We start from the raw sequence: 19,031 nt of genomic DNA on the forward strand, positions 1-19,031 counted from the left end.
TTTCCTCATCAGTTAATACCAGTTATTCATACACCTGGGAGATCTTAATGTATTCACATTTTGAGTCCAAACATGTGTTTGTGGCTCGCAAAACATCTTTCTTTTAGCAGTTTATTAATAGTCCAAATGCTAAAAAACACCAAATCCTCATTTGCCGTAGATGATTAAGCAGTTTGAAGTCCAACATTTGATTCCTTTGGTGTTCATATCAAACTAATCTCATTACCCTCAGTACTCAATAGTGTGAAAATCCATTAGCTGTCCCAGTGACCTTTAGTATCTGTATGCTGCTAATCTGTCTCTAAGCATAAAATAGAGTTGGGTTCATTCATGTGTTGCATACATTATATATAAAATGCTATATACTATATATGAATATTAAGCACGTTTTCCCTGTTAGAGTCTGGGTAGATAGGTTTGCGTCACAGTTGTTTGATTACACTTCTCTAACTCCTGCAAACACCATAATTACTGGACAAGATGTTGAGATTGTTGAGTCTTTGTGCATCATAATTGATAATAAGATGACCTTTGATAGGAATACAGATATGCTGGGCGTCTTTTTTGTCTGAGGAAGCTAGCAATGTTCCAGGTTGACAGATCCCTGATTGTTTTATGAATCTTTTATCAGTCAGTCTTCACCTTTTCATTTATTTGCTTGTATTCATCTCTCAATCTCAAACAGAAAAACTCATTGAAGCTGCAATCCGTAACTCTCATCAAACTGTCAAACTAGGCAGCGTTAAAAAAAATACGAATCAAGGTTTTTATTGCCAATTTCTCACCTCAAAAACATATTTTAGTTTACTCTTTAGCACTAAAATGAGAAAGTTTGTGACCCGGCCGTGATGTTGAAAATAGTCGAGCCAAAACCAAGCACTTCCCACCGGCTGGAGCAGACTTTCTAATTTTTCTTTTTCACTAATAGTGTAACTTTAGTACTTCATGTGTATTTATGTTGTTATCATGTGCGGTTAAGTATGTGTGTATCTGTGTTTTTATTGCTATTACGGAAGAACCAATTGCCCCTCTGGGACAAATAAAGCTCTTGAACTTGAACTTTGAAGTTACAGGGATAGAAGATTTAAACAACAAAACATGATTCAGACAGAATACCATCAACCCATTTGTGAAGCCTCGGGAGAGCAGACTAATGGGAGTCAATCAGACACCATGTTTTTGATGAGATATGGGAGTTTAAATTAAGGCCAGAGGGGAAAAAAACATTGGATGAAAACATCTGCAAGACTGTAATGGAAATTCCAAGCCACTTGTGGTTTGATTTGAATCTCTGTTCAGCAAATACACCTGTAAGATCAAAATGTATCTCAAAAGACAGATCTGAGCTGTAGAGGCTTCAGACAGCCTTCCCGGAAGCCCTGTTATTTCTGTAGTATGAAACTTCTAAGAAATCTATTTGTGACGGTGAATGATGTTGATTGTAACCAGATAATAATTGCAGATCTGTCTCTGTCTCATCTGTTGTACTGTCTGCCTTTTTTCTCTCTCTTTCTTTCTGTCACTTTGTCATCAATAGAGACATTGTTCAAGCCGTTCGTAGAATCCAAGAACTGAGTCGTTTCTGCCAGACGACGGTCTTTTTGTACACTCCGTGCACAAGGCCCCGAGAAAAAGTCACACTCGGAGAGGGAGGCGTGGAAATACACAAACACAACACAGTTTAATCACACACCGGCAGACAGATGGCCCACATTGTTTGTCTGTAACCTTTAACCCTTTGTTCCCAAAGAGGCGGAGAAGTTCAGGCTTCATGATCTGTGACATAACAAGTCACTGCAGACTGTAATCTTCCCTTTTTGTGCCATCTTTTCAAATTGGTGGGTCGCTGGTGAAGGTCAGCTGCACTGCGCCCCAAGAGGATCTGCAGATTACAGAAACCCTGTTAGACATGCTGTCGCTGTCTCTTTACGTTACAGCGGCAGCAGAAACAAAATGTCACAACAAAAACACATGACGGATTGTTAGAAAGTCTGCTGGTCCCCAGGTAAAACTCTGAGTGAGTGAGTGCACCCTGCTGGTGCCTTTCGCCCTGCAGCCACTATACAGACACTACAGCATACACTACTTGTAGTACTTGAATGTGTTTCCTTGTCATCCCTCTATTGTAGTCATCGTCATTGTGTTTCTTGAAGCAACAATTATACAGTGCCTATAAAAAGTATTCACCCCTCTTGGAAGTTTTCATGTTTTATTGTTTTACAGCAACTCCTTTTTCGCAAAGTTGCTTGGAGTGTTCATTTGTCTTCAGGGTGGAGGTTTTGGTGAGGAAAAACTGGCATGGCCATTTTCAAAAGGGGTCACTTGACCTCTGACCTCAAGATATGTGAATGAAAATGTATTCTATGATAATCACATGCAGTCTTAGTCAAGTCAGCACACTGACACACTGACAGCTGTTGTTGCCTGCTCAGCTTGAGTTTGCAATGTTATGATTTGAACATATTTTTTATGCTAAATGCAGTACCTGTGAGGGTTTCTGGACAATATTTGTCAGTGTTTTGTGTTGTTGATTGATTTCCAATAATAAATATAAACATACATTTGTATAAAGCAAGCATATTTGTCCACTCCCATGTTGATAAGAGTATTAAATATTTGACAAATCTCCCTTTTGAGGTCCATTTTGAACAGATAAAAAATGTGTGATTAATTACGATAAAATATGGACAATCATGCGATTAATCGCGATTAAATATTTTAATCGTCTGACAGCCCTAGTTTTTATGTATGTTTCATTTTCTGGTAAATTAATCTGATTGTGGAGGATCCCCTCAAAAGATATTTAACAGGCTACCAAATACACCCTCATACACAGATACTACAAGGTTTTTTTTTCATTATTATATTTATTGTTTTTTTGTTCATTTTAAAACAACAGAACAAACATTCACAAACGTCCCCAATAACAACATTCTCGGTACAAAGAAACTTAACAAACCTAATATTAATATAAAATAAGCCAGTATAGATACAGGAAAAACATATTATATAAAAAAAAAATAGATACATTAGTAAAAAGAATATACACAAGTAAAAAAATAAAATAAAAATAAGAAATATTTAATAAATAAATAAATAAAATGTATGAAAGAATATACACAAGTTAAAAAATAAAAATAAAATTAAAAATATTTTAAAATAGATAAATAAAATGTATGAAAGGTTTCCACATCATGTAAAAATCCTCAACTTTACCTTTTACTATGAAAGTCAGTTTTTCTAATGCCAGACTAGAAGACATCTCTTTAATCCATAGATACTACATTTTACTAATAATGCATTATAAATTCTGTGGATGATTTGGGGCAGCCTTGGAGCCACTAAGAGGTTAAAAGAAGGGAGGTCATTGTGGTGTTTGGTCAGACACCGATAGGTCACTGCTCAGTGGTCTGCTCTCTGCTCTCTCTCTCTCTGAGCCTCTCAGCCGTGAAGTAACGGAGCTGCTGTCGGTCTCCGCCTCAAAACATGCACTGATTTCAGTTTGTCAAACAAAGCAACAGCGACGGATCTATTCAACCTGTCAACATGGATGAGGAGCGTCTATGAAGTTCTCCTCCGGTGTGCGCGTCTGGTGGACGGACAAGTTGGTGGAAGTTGGCGAGGTCGAGTCAAAGGTAAAAACGCACCTGATGAAACTGATGTCAGACTTTTTAGGTTTTCTCAGGTTTACTGCTTTGTTGGTTTACAGTAGTTACTTTGTCGATAAATGTTTCGTCTGTCGACCCGAAACGACGTCAACTTTGCCAGCAGTTTGATCATCAAATGAAAACTCCGCGCACAACATAGATTCACTATTTATACGTCGACATTGATTAAAACCATAGAATGAACAGCAGGGTGCTGAGTAAACAATATGATTGATTTCCTGACAGCAAATCCCAGCTTTAATGCACTTGCTGTGTGTGTGTCCGGTTCCTGCTGCCTATCTCAGACAGATGCTGCGGTGTGTGCATCACCTAACTTTATTATAAGGGTTACAATAAACATATCTGTCTAAGAGGATTGTTCAACATGTGGATGCTGTGTTCTGTGGAGCAGGGTTCCTCCATCTTAATAATGAAAGAAACTGTCTGGTTCTGTGAGCATCAGTGGAAGGGTTGGGGGTTGTTGGCCCCTTTTAAAGGGACTTTTTGTAACTTTCAGAAATGCTTGGTAACAGCGACACCTGTGGCCGTTAAGTCAACAAAAGTCAGCGTCGGGCTCGCTCTAAATAGACATGAACGAGCATGCTAAAAACAGTGAGGCGACACACTTTAGCTAAAACCAGAATATCACTCTATATTTCACCTGCTTGGCAGTAATGTTAGCTGACCAGATGGAGGTCTCTCCATGAATCACTGCTGATCCTAGTGTTGGCTTTTCCTGCCTCAGCCTCCGGGGCTGAAGCAGGAAGAGAAATGTTATCGTCTCCGACCGCGGTGGGAGGGAGACACCGGCACCAGGTCGGAGACGATAACGTTTCTCGCTGCGGAGCCCCGTCACTTCACAAGACACAGAAAACCTCTGTTGGTCTGGAGGAGCTGCAGCAGTTATTTCTGCACAAACGTCCACTGTACATTTACTAGTTATTCTCAGAGCTACGAACTCTTCTGCAGTGTGTAGTGTGCGCGAATGCACGTGTGGAGGTGGAGCGAGACAGCGAGAACGCGCGCGGTGTGTGAGTGAAGGCAAGCAGGCAGAGGGGCAGAGACTCCGGCCACACGCGAGCACATAAGCGAGCACGCATGGGAAACCGACCCGGTAGATTTATATGTGTAAAAAGTTACAAACAGGCCCTTTAAGTTTATAGGTCTTTTATTGATAACATTTTTATGGAGACAAATTGTTCTTTAAAAAAACAATACATCCACATAGTGTTTAGAAATGTGCCAAATAAAAGTATAGCTTTTCCTAAAAAATAGTTATGGTTGTGAATGAATCATTTAAAAGAAATGTTGACGGGTCCAAAATGAATGTTTTGTTTATCTCTGTGGAAGATATCTGACGTTTGGTTCCCACTTCTAACGAGGCTTGTGAGCCAACAGTATAACGACGTTATCGAGTTGCCAGTTAGTGTGGATAAAACGGATGAATGGCTGAGTTTGTCACTGGTGTCTCCCATCAGGCTGCAGAATAAGTGAATATTTAGCGTGGCAACAGGTGACAACTGTTATGATATGATTTAAAAAAGTTATTTTTATAAAACGGTCTCTATATCCTGACAGTAGTGCACGAGACAGGTAATCTGAAAAAAATTGTGTGCCCCTCTGTGTCCTCCGGTGTTCCTAAAGGCATCTACAGGATTTCCCAGACCGGAGGAAAACAACCAATCAGAGCCGAGCTGGAGTCTGCCGTCTCTGAGCAGCTGTCAATCACTCGCAAACTTCGACCAAACGGTCAAACTAGGCAGCGCTGATCAAATATGAATCAATAATCTGTTACTGTAATGCCTATTTCTCGCCTCGAATGTTTTCAGAAACATCTTGTAGTGCACGGTTTTTGACCCGGCAGCCATGTTGAGATCTGTTGAGGAAACACCAAGCACCGCCCATCAGCCGGTTGATTCATATTTGTTCAGCGCTGCCTAGTTTGACCGTTCGATCGGAGTTTGTGAGTGATTGACAGCTGCCTCCGTTGAATGAACAGCCAATAGGAACGCTCTCTCTGAACTGACCTGTGATTGACCAAAGTCTCCGGTCACTGCTAGATTTTTTAGAGCCTGAAAACAGAGTCATGAGGAGGTGCAGAAGTCTAGTTATCTCTCAGAACACTTGAATTACAATATGCTGAAAGGTTATTATAGAATTTTTGCCCAACAAACATGCCAAAAACATTCTGCCTACTGCAGGTAGGTGTATGTTGTATGTTGTTTCATATGTCGTTTAATATGTCGTTTATTTGCATTCTTAAAAGTTCTTATATTTCACCTACTAACTTCAAGTCTTATACACAGTGTTGATCATGCTGAAAAGAGCAAAACAGTTCTTGTCTGCATAATGTAGGCCACAACCTGATACAAGTAACCCACCTGTCAAACAAAGGTTCTACTTGTTCCAAGTTTTAACCTTGACATTGGCTGCAACAGACTGGACTATTTTGTGTGCAGTAGAAAGTTGCAACAAATACAATGCTTTGTGGGAGTGAACTAATCAATCCGTTTGTTACATTATTGTACAGTTTGTTCTTCAATAAGCACAGACCTTCCCCTTTGTTCCTGACATTGGCAATACTGTATCTCTTGTGTACATTACCACCTTGTTTGTAGTTTGTGCAAGTTTATTAGTGTGAGGTTAGGTCGAAGTAGACACATTAATCCTTGAGCCAAGAATTAGTTTTGTAAAGGAGTCACAGACCGAGAAGAGTCGGGTTGCCGACTGAAAACACAGGGGAACACAGGTAAACACAGGGTAACCTCCCAATAAAGGATGTTGCCTGTTTTCTCTCGACTTTCGATTTTGTTTTTTTGCTATAATTTAAAATGTTTTGTTTATTTACTCAAGTTCAAATGTTGTTGATTAGTTATAGTCTAGACCAGACTAGAATAGTTGTAGTTTGTTGTGCTTGTTTCTGTTAATGCTGTGATCAGAAGAGTTCTTCACATATGATCTTTAGAGTAAAGGAAGTTGGCCTTTAAGTGACATTTAAATAATCTATTGCTGGGGATCTCCTGATACACCCTCTGGAGCCGCTGGTGGTCTTGGATGCATATTTGCTGCTGATTTCTTTTTAAGGTAATAGCCTGAGAAGACATGTCTGTGGTGTTATGCACATGCAACACAGCATGTGTTGAGAAACTCTTCAGGGGAGCTCAAGCTGAATCTGCAGTTTATCCCTGCGTGTCACAGCAGGATATTGATCAGTTCAGTGTGTGTCTGCGGTCTACTTTGTCTCTGACATTTCCTTTCAGAACATGTGACACTTGAAGCTAAAAGAAAAACTTGTCAAGATAACGATATTAAAGGGACAGTTCAACATTTTTTGAAAATACACTATTGTCATTTGAACCGCACTTAAATGAGAAGATCATTCCTTTCACCTCATATACCTGGGATTTGTTTATCATAGCTTAGCACAAAGCATGGGCACCTTTAACAACCTTCTTATTTATAGTGCACATAATACTTAATCAGACAAAAACAGTGTGTTGGGAAACAGTTACAGTAGGTTATTGCCATTTCTTAAAGAGGACCTAATATGCTTATTTTCAGGTACATACTTGTATTTCGGGTTTTCTACTATAACATGTTTAAATGCTTTAATGTTCAAAAAACACTTTATTTTTCTCATACCCGATGTGCTGCAGCACCTCTTTTCACCCTCTGTCTGAAACGCTCTGTTTGAGCTCTCGAAAAGCCCACCAAACTCTTCGGACTCTGCTCCAGCTCCGCTCTAACTAGCTTTGTTTGAGGGCCGCTAGGCAGGTATTATTCAAATGTGTTACTTGGTGACATCACCACGTTACAGAAGAAAATGCAGGACGTTTCAGGCAGTTCAGGAGCAGTGTTTCTGTGGGGGAGAATAACTCCCTTTGGACTGGCTTTTTAACTTTGCAGACCTTTTACATGCACAAAAAACTATATAACACACTAAAGGAAAGGGGAAAAGCACAAATGCATAATAGGTTCTCTTTAACCAACACAGTGACTGTAGCATCTCAGAAAACGTGTGGCATTGCCACCTTTGCACCTCTCTACAATGAACTAGATCCAAGAAACCCTTGAATGTATTGCTGTTTTGGAGATGTAGTTACTGTCAAAAGGCCTGTACGTAGCTGACTCGCACCAAAACAGCAACATGCTCCCAACGAGAGCTGTCTGTTCTCTTAACTGTTCGTGGCTGTCCCTGTGGCCAGCTTTCTCTCTCTCTCTCTGAATAAGACCACTTTGAATGCATCTCACAGTCTCATGTCTCCCAGTTTCCTACAGCCCCTCTTCTCTCAGCTGTTTGTGGCTGTCAGGCCTGAGAAAATGCTTCTTAACCACACAGGAAATGGCAGTTGCTGAACAGACAGCGCTGTTGCTTGCAGTTGTTTTTACCTCAGTGGTTCTGTAAATAAAGTAGTTTTATAGATTATTGTGAAGGACGAGATTTTTCAGTGTGATTTAAGGGGGGGGGGTTTGTTGTTTTTTGGACATGCACTTCAAAGTCATGTTGTTTTCACTTGTTGATTATGATGATCATAGATATCTCAGAGTTCAGAGTACATTCTAAACTTATTATCTAGGCCTGCAACCTATAATTACTTTCGTTATTATTATAAACGGTTCCGATAAATATTTCTATTGAAATGACTGTGCCATAGGTTATGGTTTTGTTTTTGTTTCAGTACATCAGTTCCTGAGAATATGTAGGTTTTGTGGGCAGAGCTTTTTTCCTGTTGAGCATCCTGTGTGGTCTATGAATTTCCTGGGTATTGATATTTGACAAACACTTTTCTGAAATCATCTCAAAGGCTCCTTTTTCATCTTAGTGTTGTTACTGAAAAAGAGGGCACTGTAAAAGCTTGTTGCAATATTTACTGATTTGTCACTACTCCACATTATAGTAAAGAGGCTTTTAAAGGGCTTCAACCATCACTTGGAATACCTGACTAAGAGAAGTGAATACATTCATTCATTAATATTGTAAAATAATGTTAGTAGCTTGTCAGTGCAGTGCAGTTCACGTGATTGTGAGTTAATTAGCCATCTATGAGAAGTTTAAGCTGTGAAGATAAGTTGTGAGCACGGATCTCCAATTTTGGCACAGTCTCACACTGTCAGATGGGAGAAGATTGTTATATCTGCTGGAGCTCCAAAAGCGAAACCGGAGCAGATTTTTGTTTTATTTTACAAGTTTTAATCCCATTTAAAAGCTCTGACAACATGGGCTGCTATTACCTTAAAGTCTAAAAAGGATGTAATTGAAAGCATCTTCTAAACCAAAAAGAAGAGAGCAGAGTTTTGTGCCACTTGTACAATATTAGTGCAGCCAGATGGAAACCCACAGCTGCATAAACGCATCACTCATATTAGCAACACCAAATGTGAGAGGCAGGACAGCATGACAGGTCCAAATAGAGTGTCTTGTCACCACTTCATTAACTACCATCACTTAATGGCTCCTAATTACGGTCATAAAACTGAAATCTAATAGAACCAATCAGACCTAATTCGGACAAATCTTTCCGTCATGTAGGTTGAATGTGGTTAAGATGCATAAACTGGCTTAGTGTTTGGTGCCTTGAATGCAGAATCCAGCCATTATGGACTTATGGAAGCTAATTTGATTCCTCTTTGACTTTTTTGTTTACAGTATCATGGCATTGTTTAGGGCTGATACTGATCAAACTCTGCAAAAGTTGCTGCTTTCCCGCATGTTGTCTATGTTATTTCCCAAGTTTGACTACCATAAGATATCACTCTACATTCCTTTCCTTCTTTAGTCACTCATTTCATAATAACGAGCTGTTTTACAGGCTCATTTGACGTTGTTGGAGTCTCCCTCACCCTCAGTTTGCACTATTTATCTTACTTTGACTTTGCTTTGAAAATCATCCACTGGGAATCGATAACGTCTGGTATGCGTGCCAATTTACCAATTAGTGAACTACTGTATGGGGAATGTTTCAGTGAGGATGTGACATGCAGCCTAATGAAAACATGGTGAAGAACATGGAGGTATAAAATGAAGCATTTTTCTGCAAATGCATAATCTCTGTAAACAGATTCTGCATTCATATAAAGAAGAGTTTGGTATCGGAAGCAGTCTGGTTTCTGTTTGTAGTCCCAGTAGTATTGACCAATCACGTTCAAGCAGGCTTTGGTTTAATGCAGGTAAACGGTCTGTGTGGAGAGCAGAAGAGGCAGAACGCATTGGCCGAAATACAATCTGGGAATTTGGCTATCGTCCGACGAGGATTTAGCTTTTTATTGGTTTAAAATTAGCTTGTGGGTTGCAGATGGTTTCTAAGATTGGCAACTGAATGGCCCTTTTTTAAATCTCAAATTTATTCAGAACAGATTTGGCCAATTCTGATCAGCACCATTCAATTGCTGAATCCCTAGTGCCTACCCTCAATTAAAATGCCATAATTTTGAAGCCAACTGAACTCATTCAGTCTGATTTTTTTTGGAATCGGTTGATTCAGTTTGTCTCAACTCCCTTTCATCACAGTTGTGACTCCAATTCTGCTAATATGGGTCTTCACTACATACTGTGTTGTACTTCACCAAAGAGCTGCGCCTGTTTCCATAGTGTAACAAGGCTATTTTTAGAAGGGTGTCTAAATAAGAGATGAAAGCTTGGGTTTTGATCAGTACAGCAAGTCTCTATAGACGTGAACCAAAGAGGAAGAGGAGGCGGCCCTTTTTGTGATGAAAACTGCGGGACATGGGATTGCCTGGCAGCTCTCATTAAGAAGGGTGCACTTTGGGCACATCTGAATACATAATTTAAGAGGCTGTATGTTAAAGTTTGTATATGAAGCCTAATGAAAACCCCCAAAATTTGGGAAGAAACCTTGTGGGGGATAATCTTTTAGCGTGTTTTGTAGCTTTGTAGCTATTAATGGAACTTATATGCAAGTAATAAATGACTGAAAATAACCGTCTTGGGTCGGGCTCCACTTCTTTATAGCAGTTTATTTGCAGTACAGTGCGTTCTTTCATTCGTCTTTACAGAGAGTCAGTGTGCAATCGGATGCCAGTGTGACTGTAGTGCTTTTAGGATTTATAGAGTAGCACAGGAAAAGGGAAATGGTTAAAAAGGAGTGAAGCCTGTTACGTGACCAGGGTTTATAATCTCATCACAGCATCGCAGTGCGTGTAATATTCTCCCATCACTCTACTAGCTCCACCGTAATAACGTACTGCAACCCTGTTGTGTTGCAGGATGCACTCCTACATGATTGAGTAATTGCTCAATGATCAGGTTTAATATGGGGAGCAGGTTGTTTGGTATGGACTCCACATCGTGGCACATCAACAACATCAAGTGAAAAACACATTATGCAGAGGCAGAGTATAAATAATTGATGTGAAAATATTATTTCATGTTATTTGTCTCTGTTATTTGAAAATAAAAGTTTTGTTCGATGAAGGGTTCTCGCATACATCTATTTAACTCAGTTTCTTGCATTCTGTCTTGTATGTTTTTTTTATTCGTCAACATAAATACCATAAAACACATAATAATGTTGAATTAACATAATTAATGTGAATGTTAATTTGGTGATTAATACCAAAGACTCATTTCAAAACCAGTGTTTGTATCCATGTGAAAACAGAGGTCAACGTGATTTTATTTGTACACCAATGTACGTAACTTCCGTATTTACGTTACACCACTTCTGCAGTTATTTTAACCCAAACATTGACTTATTTGTGAGGTAACTTCCGTACTTAAGTAACGCCACTTCCGGAGTTATTTTAACACAAACCACGAACCAGGGTCCGAAATTAACACCTGCCAAGCGCCAAGTGGGACCAAGTCATTGTTTTGCATCTCTGGTAGCCTATATGTGGTGAAATGTCAGGAAGGTATACAAAATAGATATCGCCCAAGCCTAGTATTCTGGCTTGAATTAATAAACTGTCAATATATTTAAATTATATATGTATTATATATATTATATTTGCTCTGGTCTCTTCTCTAAGTTTGTATACAACATAATACCGTATTATCTCAATGAAATGTACTGAAACAAATGTATGTGTGACACAAAAACACAATTTATTATTTTGGCAGGTAAAAAAATATGCTTGGCCGGTTGTTTTTTTTCATCTACCAATCCCCTTGGCCAGTGAGTCAAAAAGTTGATTTTGGACACAGCCACGATCTTTTCCTAAGCCTAACTAAATAGTTTTGTTGCCTAACCCTAACCAAGTTGTTTCCTGTGGAGACAGAAGTTTATTTTGAAAAGACTGTATGCATATAACGACCGGAAATTGAAACGTTGCTGGACATTAGTAGGAAAATGCACAAAAATGAGGACTACATTTGCATACGTTATCAAAGGAACCATTGTATTAGGATACATTGGGAAACACCCTGTCCTTTCTTATACTGTATCTATACTGGTGGATACATGGTTGGTGAAGATGTTACGTTGTTATAGTTCATACTTCCACCCTGCTCTATGCTTTGTCCCCTTCCACAGAATTCATTTGACTGATCAGAACATTTTATGCTACATGTATTCTCATGAGTGTTAGTTTAATCAGCTACAGCATGCCTCTGTAATCGGCCCACGGTCTTTGACATTGTGCTGACAGGGACACAGCGCTAAGAATAGAGACGCAGGGAACAATAGAGAGAGCTGAACTTTGATGGTCAGAAGTGACGCGTGAAAGGCAAGCAATCACATAGTTGTTGTGTGCTGTGGAGCCATCACGGTGATGGAAAACTGTGATCTCTGTCTCAGCTGTGACAGCAAAGTCGCTCCGCGGTGGGTCCATCTGTTGACGCGGCTAACGTGGCAAAGTGCACAAGGCACTGAGACACAAGATGGCTAGACCATTAGGGTCCTTCCTGCTGTGCACTCTATTTTTTTTATATTATTATTATAGTTTACTTTCACTGCACAGGTGCATCAGCACGCTCTCCAGCTAGAGAGCACTGTTTCACAATGTTTCTCTTTTCTAATACATGACTAACCTAAAAAATATCAACACATAAAAATCATGGCAGTGGCTTGAAACAACTCTCTTTACCCAAATCCTCTGCCTCATGCCCACACGCTGAGCCATGACATCACCTGCTCGTCTGAGTTCAGCCCAACGATACCAAAGTACAACCTGAGGCTACTAGAACGTGTGAAAACTGTAAGAGGAAACGTTGTCTTGCCCTAATTAATGCATGATGTTTCCCCACCTCCACACTCAGCCTCCAGGTCACAGTGTGTGTTCTTGTTGTGTGTCTTTGTGCATTCGCTGAGGTCTAGGTTGCACAAGTTTATTGGAACATAAATTGTGCCACAGTGGAATATGCATAAATTATATTGACACCTATCATAATGAATACTAAACAATGAGTTCATCATGTTTAATAATGCAGGGAGTGAATGTATAGCCCATTATTATTGATGATGTATCTGTTCTATCTTTTTGTAACATACAAGGACATCATTAGAAATGACACAGTTGCATCTTTTTATTAGAAAATGCATCATGAGAAAATATTATAGTATGGTTGGGTTCTAATAGCGGTTTCATTTTGTCAACTACATGGATTGTTGAAGCTCAGAGTCTATTTTATTGAATCTGACTCTTTTTTTTATTAATAAAAATTAAAGTATAAAATGTTGACATTTGTTATTATTGCAGAATATCATAATATGCAGACATGTCAAGTAGGAACCTGGTCAAACATGTAGTTTAACTGCTTAAAGTTTTCGACCTTAAAGGTGCAGTGTGTAGGATCTGGCGGCATCTAGCAGTGAGGTTACAGATTGCAACCAACTGAATCTTCTCCTGTGCGCCGAGCGTGTAGGAGAACTACGGTGGCCGAAGCGAAAAACGTGAAGATGTGAATGGCCCTATCTAGAGCCGGTGTTTAGTTTGTCCGTTCTGCGTTTCTGTAGAAACATGGAGGCCGGCTCCGTGAAGAGGACCCGCTCCATATGTAGATATAAACCGCTCATTCTAAGTTAACAAAAAGACAATGATTCATATTTTCAGGTGATTATACACTAAAGAAAACACACTTATTGTCATTATATTCCATTTCTGCCAACAGATCCCCTTCAATGTTACACACCTGTTCCTTTAAGTTTCCGACCCTTTGTAATTTAAAATTGTGAAAAAAATGTTTTGTTCCTGCACTGAGTGCAATAAAAACAAGAAATCCCTTTCTTACCTAAGAATCTGAGAGATTTGTCATCAAGAATGGGGAATTTGTGCACTGCCTTTTTTCAGCGCTGACCTTTAAACAGTCCAATTGCTTTAAGGCAAATATTTGCAAATGAATCCGTGCTGGCGAAATCCAAATGGAACCCTTAATATTTGTCTGGCTGTCTCTATTACACTGATAGCAATGTTTGCATTTACAGTTTTATCTATAGAGCCTCAAACTGAGTGGTAGGAATAATGTGCCCCACATAGCTGATTCTAGTTCAAGCCATTTATCTGACAAGTACATGGTTATTACTGGGATAAATATAGGCCCGTCTCCAAATGACCTTTATTTTCAAAGTAAGAAAGTAGAAAAAGTCTCCTTGCAATTTCCAGCAGTAGTTAAGCAGTCTCAATCATGCTTCATTGGTTTCTACAATGCTCCATATATCTCCACTGATTGCTGCACATTAAGGTCAGTATACAGTGTTGGTGCTTGTTGACCTCAATACAGCCTTTGACACAACTGATGAACAGACTGATGCAGTGGCTCGGTGTTACATGGTCTGAATGGTTATTATCCTGCTTTTTAAATGGAAACATGTTTGTGTACTTAGCTCTCTCTAGACTTGTTTTGCATTTATGTTCTAAGGTCACTGTATTTGTTGACATAACATTACATTGCTATGCTAATTATAGTTATCTGTCTGTTGACCACAGTCATACTGTATGATAAATGTTGTATTACATCTTATGACACTCAGTTTCTTTCTTCTGAACACACAAAATTGATGAAAGTTATTTTTGTCTTATTGTATTTCAGCAGTCCTCCAAATCTATTTTAAAAGTCCAAGTTTGAGGATGCAAGATATGAGTTCTATAATCTCTTAAACTGCTTGGCTGTTCCATAAAAAAACCCTCTGCCAGAAACTTTGGAGTCGTTTTTTGTCTCGGCCTTACAGTAGCCTATCTTCTGTAGTGGAGTCGTCCAATCCCACTTCTATTAAGTCTTTTGGATCAACTCTAAGATCAGATCCCATTCTCACTTGTCCTATTTAAGAAAAGGCTTTTTCATACTTCAAATCGCTCTAGGCTAGATTATTGCATGGTTGACTTTCTCTCTGAGCCAGAACAGCAACCAAGCGTAGATTAACAGTAGAGACAACGCTCGTTCAGATTCCAAATCAGTTACACACAATCCACATTTCTGATCTCTTAAATCTATAAACTGTTCTGTCAGCAGAATTAAATTGCTAGGCAACAGACTGGGTTAATGTCTATCTCCAGTGTGAAATGGTCTATAACAGTGTTTCCCAAACTTTTTTCAGGGAACCCACTTTTTAAAAATGCCAAACCATCGGGACCCAATTCACAATAGGCCTTATCTATAAACTGTGAGAAGGGCGAATTTCTGCATAAATGAACGTTCTTGACCATTTTTACCACCACTTCTGCATCAGTTTATATTATCTTGAATAGGTAAACCAGCCATTTCAAAGAAATCAATGTTTGATAAATCACAACTTCATTTCATGCATGTGTTACTGAAAACATATACACATGTAGATAAGGCTGGGAGATATGGAGAAAATCAAATCTCACTATGTTTTTGACCAAATACCTCGATATTGATATTGCAACGATATTGTGAGATTTACCATTAGTGCTTTCACAAAATATTTACACCATCAGTAATGTGGATATAATGACTAAGTGTCAAAGCCAAAAAATAGAACAGCTAGAACAGTTCACTTTACCGTAATGCAGCCTTGAAAACCAGGAAAAGACAAAACTTATGTCACAATATTACAACATCCAAAATCTAGGATGATATCTAGTCTCATTTCACGATATTGATATAATATTGATATATTGCCCAGCCTTACATGTTGAATACTATATAATTGAGTCCAAATAAATGCATTTATGTGGAGTAAACAGGCTGTTTTTTTTTCCTCTCATCTGTAAAACAAACCGAATATACACTAGCTTTTCATATTAGATTCAGTGTTATAAATAGGCTACAATTATTAGATCAATACGAACATTCAGGCTCCCTCATGTGGCTTAAAGGTGTACTGCAGATATAAATGGTAAATAAAAGACTGGAAGAAATTCTGTAAATTTATTTGGTGACCCTAATAAAATCTTCTGCGACCCACCTGTGGGTACCGACCCAGTCTTTGACTGATCTATACCAGCGTCTACAGCAAAGCTATTGCCTCTTCTGTAAGGGCTCTTTGACACTGGAACATCCTGAGTAACCTCTTGGCCAGAGTTTTAAACTTACCTTAAATAAACATTATAGACATTTTATTCACTAGCTTTAATTGATTAATTTAACTAGGAGACAGATTACAATTATTCTTCATTATCATTATCATCATTATTAGTAGTAGTAGTAGTAAGTGGTACTGTTCGGTTATATAGTGTTTCTGTGCAAACAGTGTGTGCTCTCTCTTCTATTTCAGTAGGCACATAACAGTTCCCCCTGCTATTTGTTTCTCACCTCATAGATGCCCAGCTGAGAAACCATATGTGCAGAGCAATTATTCCAGTGATTCTAATAGCGTAGGCTACATAGGAGAAGAACGCAGATGGTGGTGTTTACTATTGACTTTTTGTCTGCTGTATTGTGATCCGGATCTCCCACAAGGCTCCCACTCAACTCTGACGGCTTCCTTTGTGATGGTTTGCCCCAATTTATTTTAGTTTTTCTTCGGTTTCCTTGAAAGTTGCTTCTGCAAAACTGACAGGTTTCAACTTGGCCCACATTCAGGGAAACTCAAGTGTTTCTTATTAAACGGGCAGCTGGCACATTGGCTCCTCAGCCAAGGTCAAACATCTGGTGAGAGGGTTTCTTTTGTTTTCTGTTGCCCACACTGTGGCATGCTCTTATCACGTTTGTGGATGCCCTTTAACCTATGAAGCAGTTGGCTACCATTTAGATCTCTATTGTGTCCAGTGGCTGTGATAGATAGAGGTTATCTGTTATCTCTGATTTTGATTGTGGAAATTGACAGAATGTTTAAAGGTCTGTGATACACTTAACGTCATTTTTAGGGAAGAAAGGTGTTAGGGATTGAGAAACTTGGGCTGGTGCATGGTGGTGAATCGGCACTGTATGGTTAGTAGATCTGAATTTGGTCATGTGTGAGTTTGTTTGTGCATCGCATCAGAAGTGCTGCCTGTTTCCTGTGATTGGTTATCATGGTATCTGCCTGTGTGTGTTCCTGTACACTATGCCTGCCTTTTTGATTATCTGTGTGTGTGTGTATTTGTGTGTGTGTGTGTGTGTGGCTGCTTAACTTATTCATCATCACCCTCAGCCTTGCCTTGTACCTTGCAGTCCTATCACCTCCCTCTAACCTGTAGGCATTAACTGCGTGGAGACGGCGACACACGGGGACACAAGACAGACCTCACCCTCCAGCATGGGCACAGCCCGGGCCGACAGCGTCTTCCTCTGCTGCAGCAGCTTTAAAATGAGCACAAAGTGACAACAAACGACCTCCCAGCCTTCACACAACATCAGCACCAGCATTCAAGGGCTAACAGTTGGTGCCTTACTCTTTAGCATTAGCAATTAGCAGCTGAGGTAACCGTTTTGGCAGCTTAGGACAGTAGCATAGCCAATGAGATGTGTGTGTAACTTGGCCTGCCAGTCCCTGGGGAGGACCAGCAAAGGACTTGTGTTACACTCCCTGACAGACCTTATACATGTTTCATCTGCTGCTCTCAGAACAGAAGCCCCCTTTGTTATCTAATCCAGCCCTCTCCTCCCCAGCCTGAGAGACTGACTTTACTGCCACAAGACTGCTCTTCAGTCTGTCAGCCAGCCACTGAGCTGATGCATATCAACCAGCAGCTGAGGAGCAGCAGACGGACTTTGTCAGGCCCGAGATATCTGCTATCAGGACTTCTCAGCCAGTCTTTCATTCCATTGGCTGACGTGTGGAGAGGGCTTTAAAATAATCAATCAATGAGAGGGCTGTTTGAGGTCCACCAAAGATTGTCAAGGATCTAAATTGTGCCTCATCTGTTCAGCACTACACCTCAACTTTTCTGTAGCTTATAGTCCTGCAAGCTGCAGAACTGCACTTGTAACCAGGGATCTCAAAAAAAGAAGTGCTTTAAGTGTTGTATTTGCACTTTAAAAAAGCTAGTCAGGACCATGGGTGACACTCTTAGACCCCCTTCGGTCCAGGTGAGCGTCCCAAACGATGCTCCGGCGTACTCGGACGGAGGACGCAACGCAGTGTCAGATGGCTCCATGCGATCCAGCTCTTCGACCCCGACGCTCCGACGCAAGCGCTTCAAGATGCGGCGCATGAGGAACGTGCCCAGCGAGAGAGAGATGGATAGGGGACGGCTGACCGTCGGGCACCTCACGGCCCGATCGCGCTCCGGCTCCAAGGAGTACCTCCAGCTGCCTTCCATTGAGATCACGCCGTCCAGCGACGAAGACGCCCACTCTACCTGGTCGAGCTGCTCCACGCCCAGTGCCTCGCCGCGACGCAAGCGTTTCCTGCTGCGGAAGTGGCTGAAGGTTCGACAGAAGAAGGAGCAAGCCAGTGAGAGCAGGTTGGTATGGGCCCTCCCTACTCACCTCTCCTCGTTCCCCTCTTCTCCCCACATCCTCCCTAATACGTCCATGCTGCTTCAAGGCTCCCTGCTACCTGCACTAATGTGTTGTATCACTAACTGAAAGAGAGTTAAGTTGTTGTCATGTCAACTCGGGTATTTTAGAAGATTGAACCTTTAAACTGTGTAGCTTGAGGTTTCTTTTCACCTTTCAGAGATTGGTGCTTTATCAACAGATTGCAGCTTAATAACCAACCACAGTTTTATACAAGAGGTAGTTACAGTGTTGATCTTTCAGGTGCTTTTATAAAGATTGTTGCGTTCAGTCTGAAGCGGAACATTTTAAAACTTTAAAAAAGATATTAAAAGTAGCACTGCAAATGTCATCCCTTCTGTGGACTTGTATATACATTTAGATGGATTAAAGTTACCCTGAGCCCTATCTCTTTGTAAAACTGTTGTAACACTTCAACAGTGATCTTTTAGTAGCACGCATTCCCCTACATCTTCTGTCCGGTCTGTGGTGTTGTAACGTGTTCTTTTGATGACTCTGCTGTTTTGCAGTAAGTGTAGTGTGACCAGGTTGAAGTACAGGAAAACAGCCTCCTTGCAGAAAATCCCAAATGACACATGACA

The 19,031-nt window shown here is 40.1% G+C and overlaps 1 protein-coding gene across 15 annotated transcripts in view; it reads left to right on the top strand.

Moving 5' to 3' along the window:
• gramd1bb (GRAM domain containing 1Bb) overlaps positions 1–19,031 on the top strand; it is a 146,851-nt gene that overhangs the window by 42,634 nt on the left and 85,186 nt on the right. For 8 of the 15 annotated variants that reach the window (XM_074641527.1, XM_074641529.1, XM_074641535.1 and 5 more), the window contains exon 2: positions 17,187–18,395. The exons of 2 other annotated variants lie outside the window; for them this stretch is intronic. In XM_074641527.1, coding sequence (XP_074497628.1) covers positions 17,986–18,395 — 410 coding nt within the window. In that variant the 5' untranslated portion in view covers positions 17,187–17,985. Of the gene's footprint in view, positions 1–3,422; positions 3,636–17,186; positions 18,396–19,031 lie in introns of those variants that run through there. 5 more of the 15 variants (XM_074641542.1, XM_074641546.1, XM_074641543.1 and 2 more) reach the window with 2 other exon arrangements.

Source organism: Sebastes fasciatus, chromosome 7 (genome assembly GCF_043250625.1).
Source record: "Sebastes fasciatus isolate fSebFas1 chromosome 7, fSebFas1.pri, whole genome shotgun sequence".
NCBI classification, from domain to species: Eukaryota; Metazoa; Chordata; class Actinopteri; order Perciformes; family Sebastidae; genus Sebastes; species Sebastes fasciatus.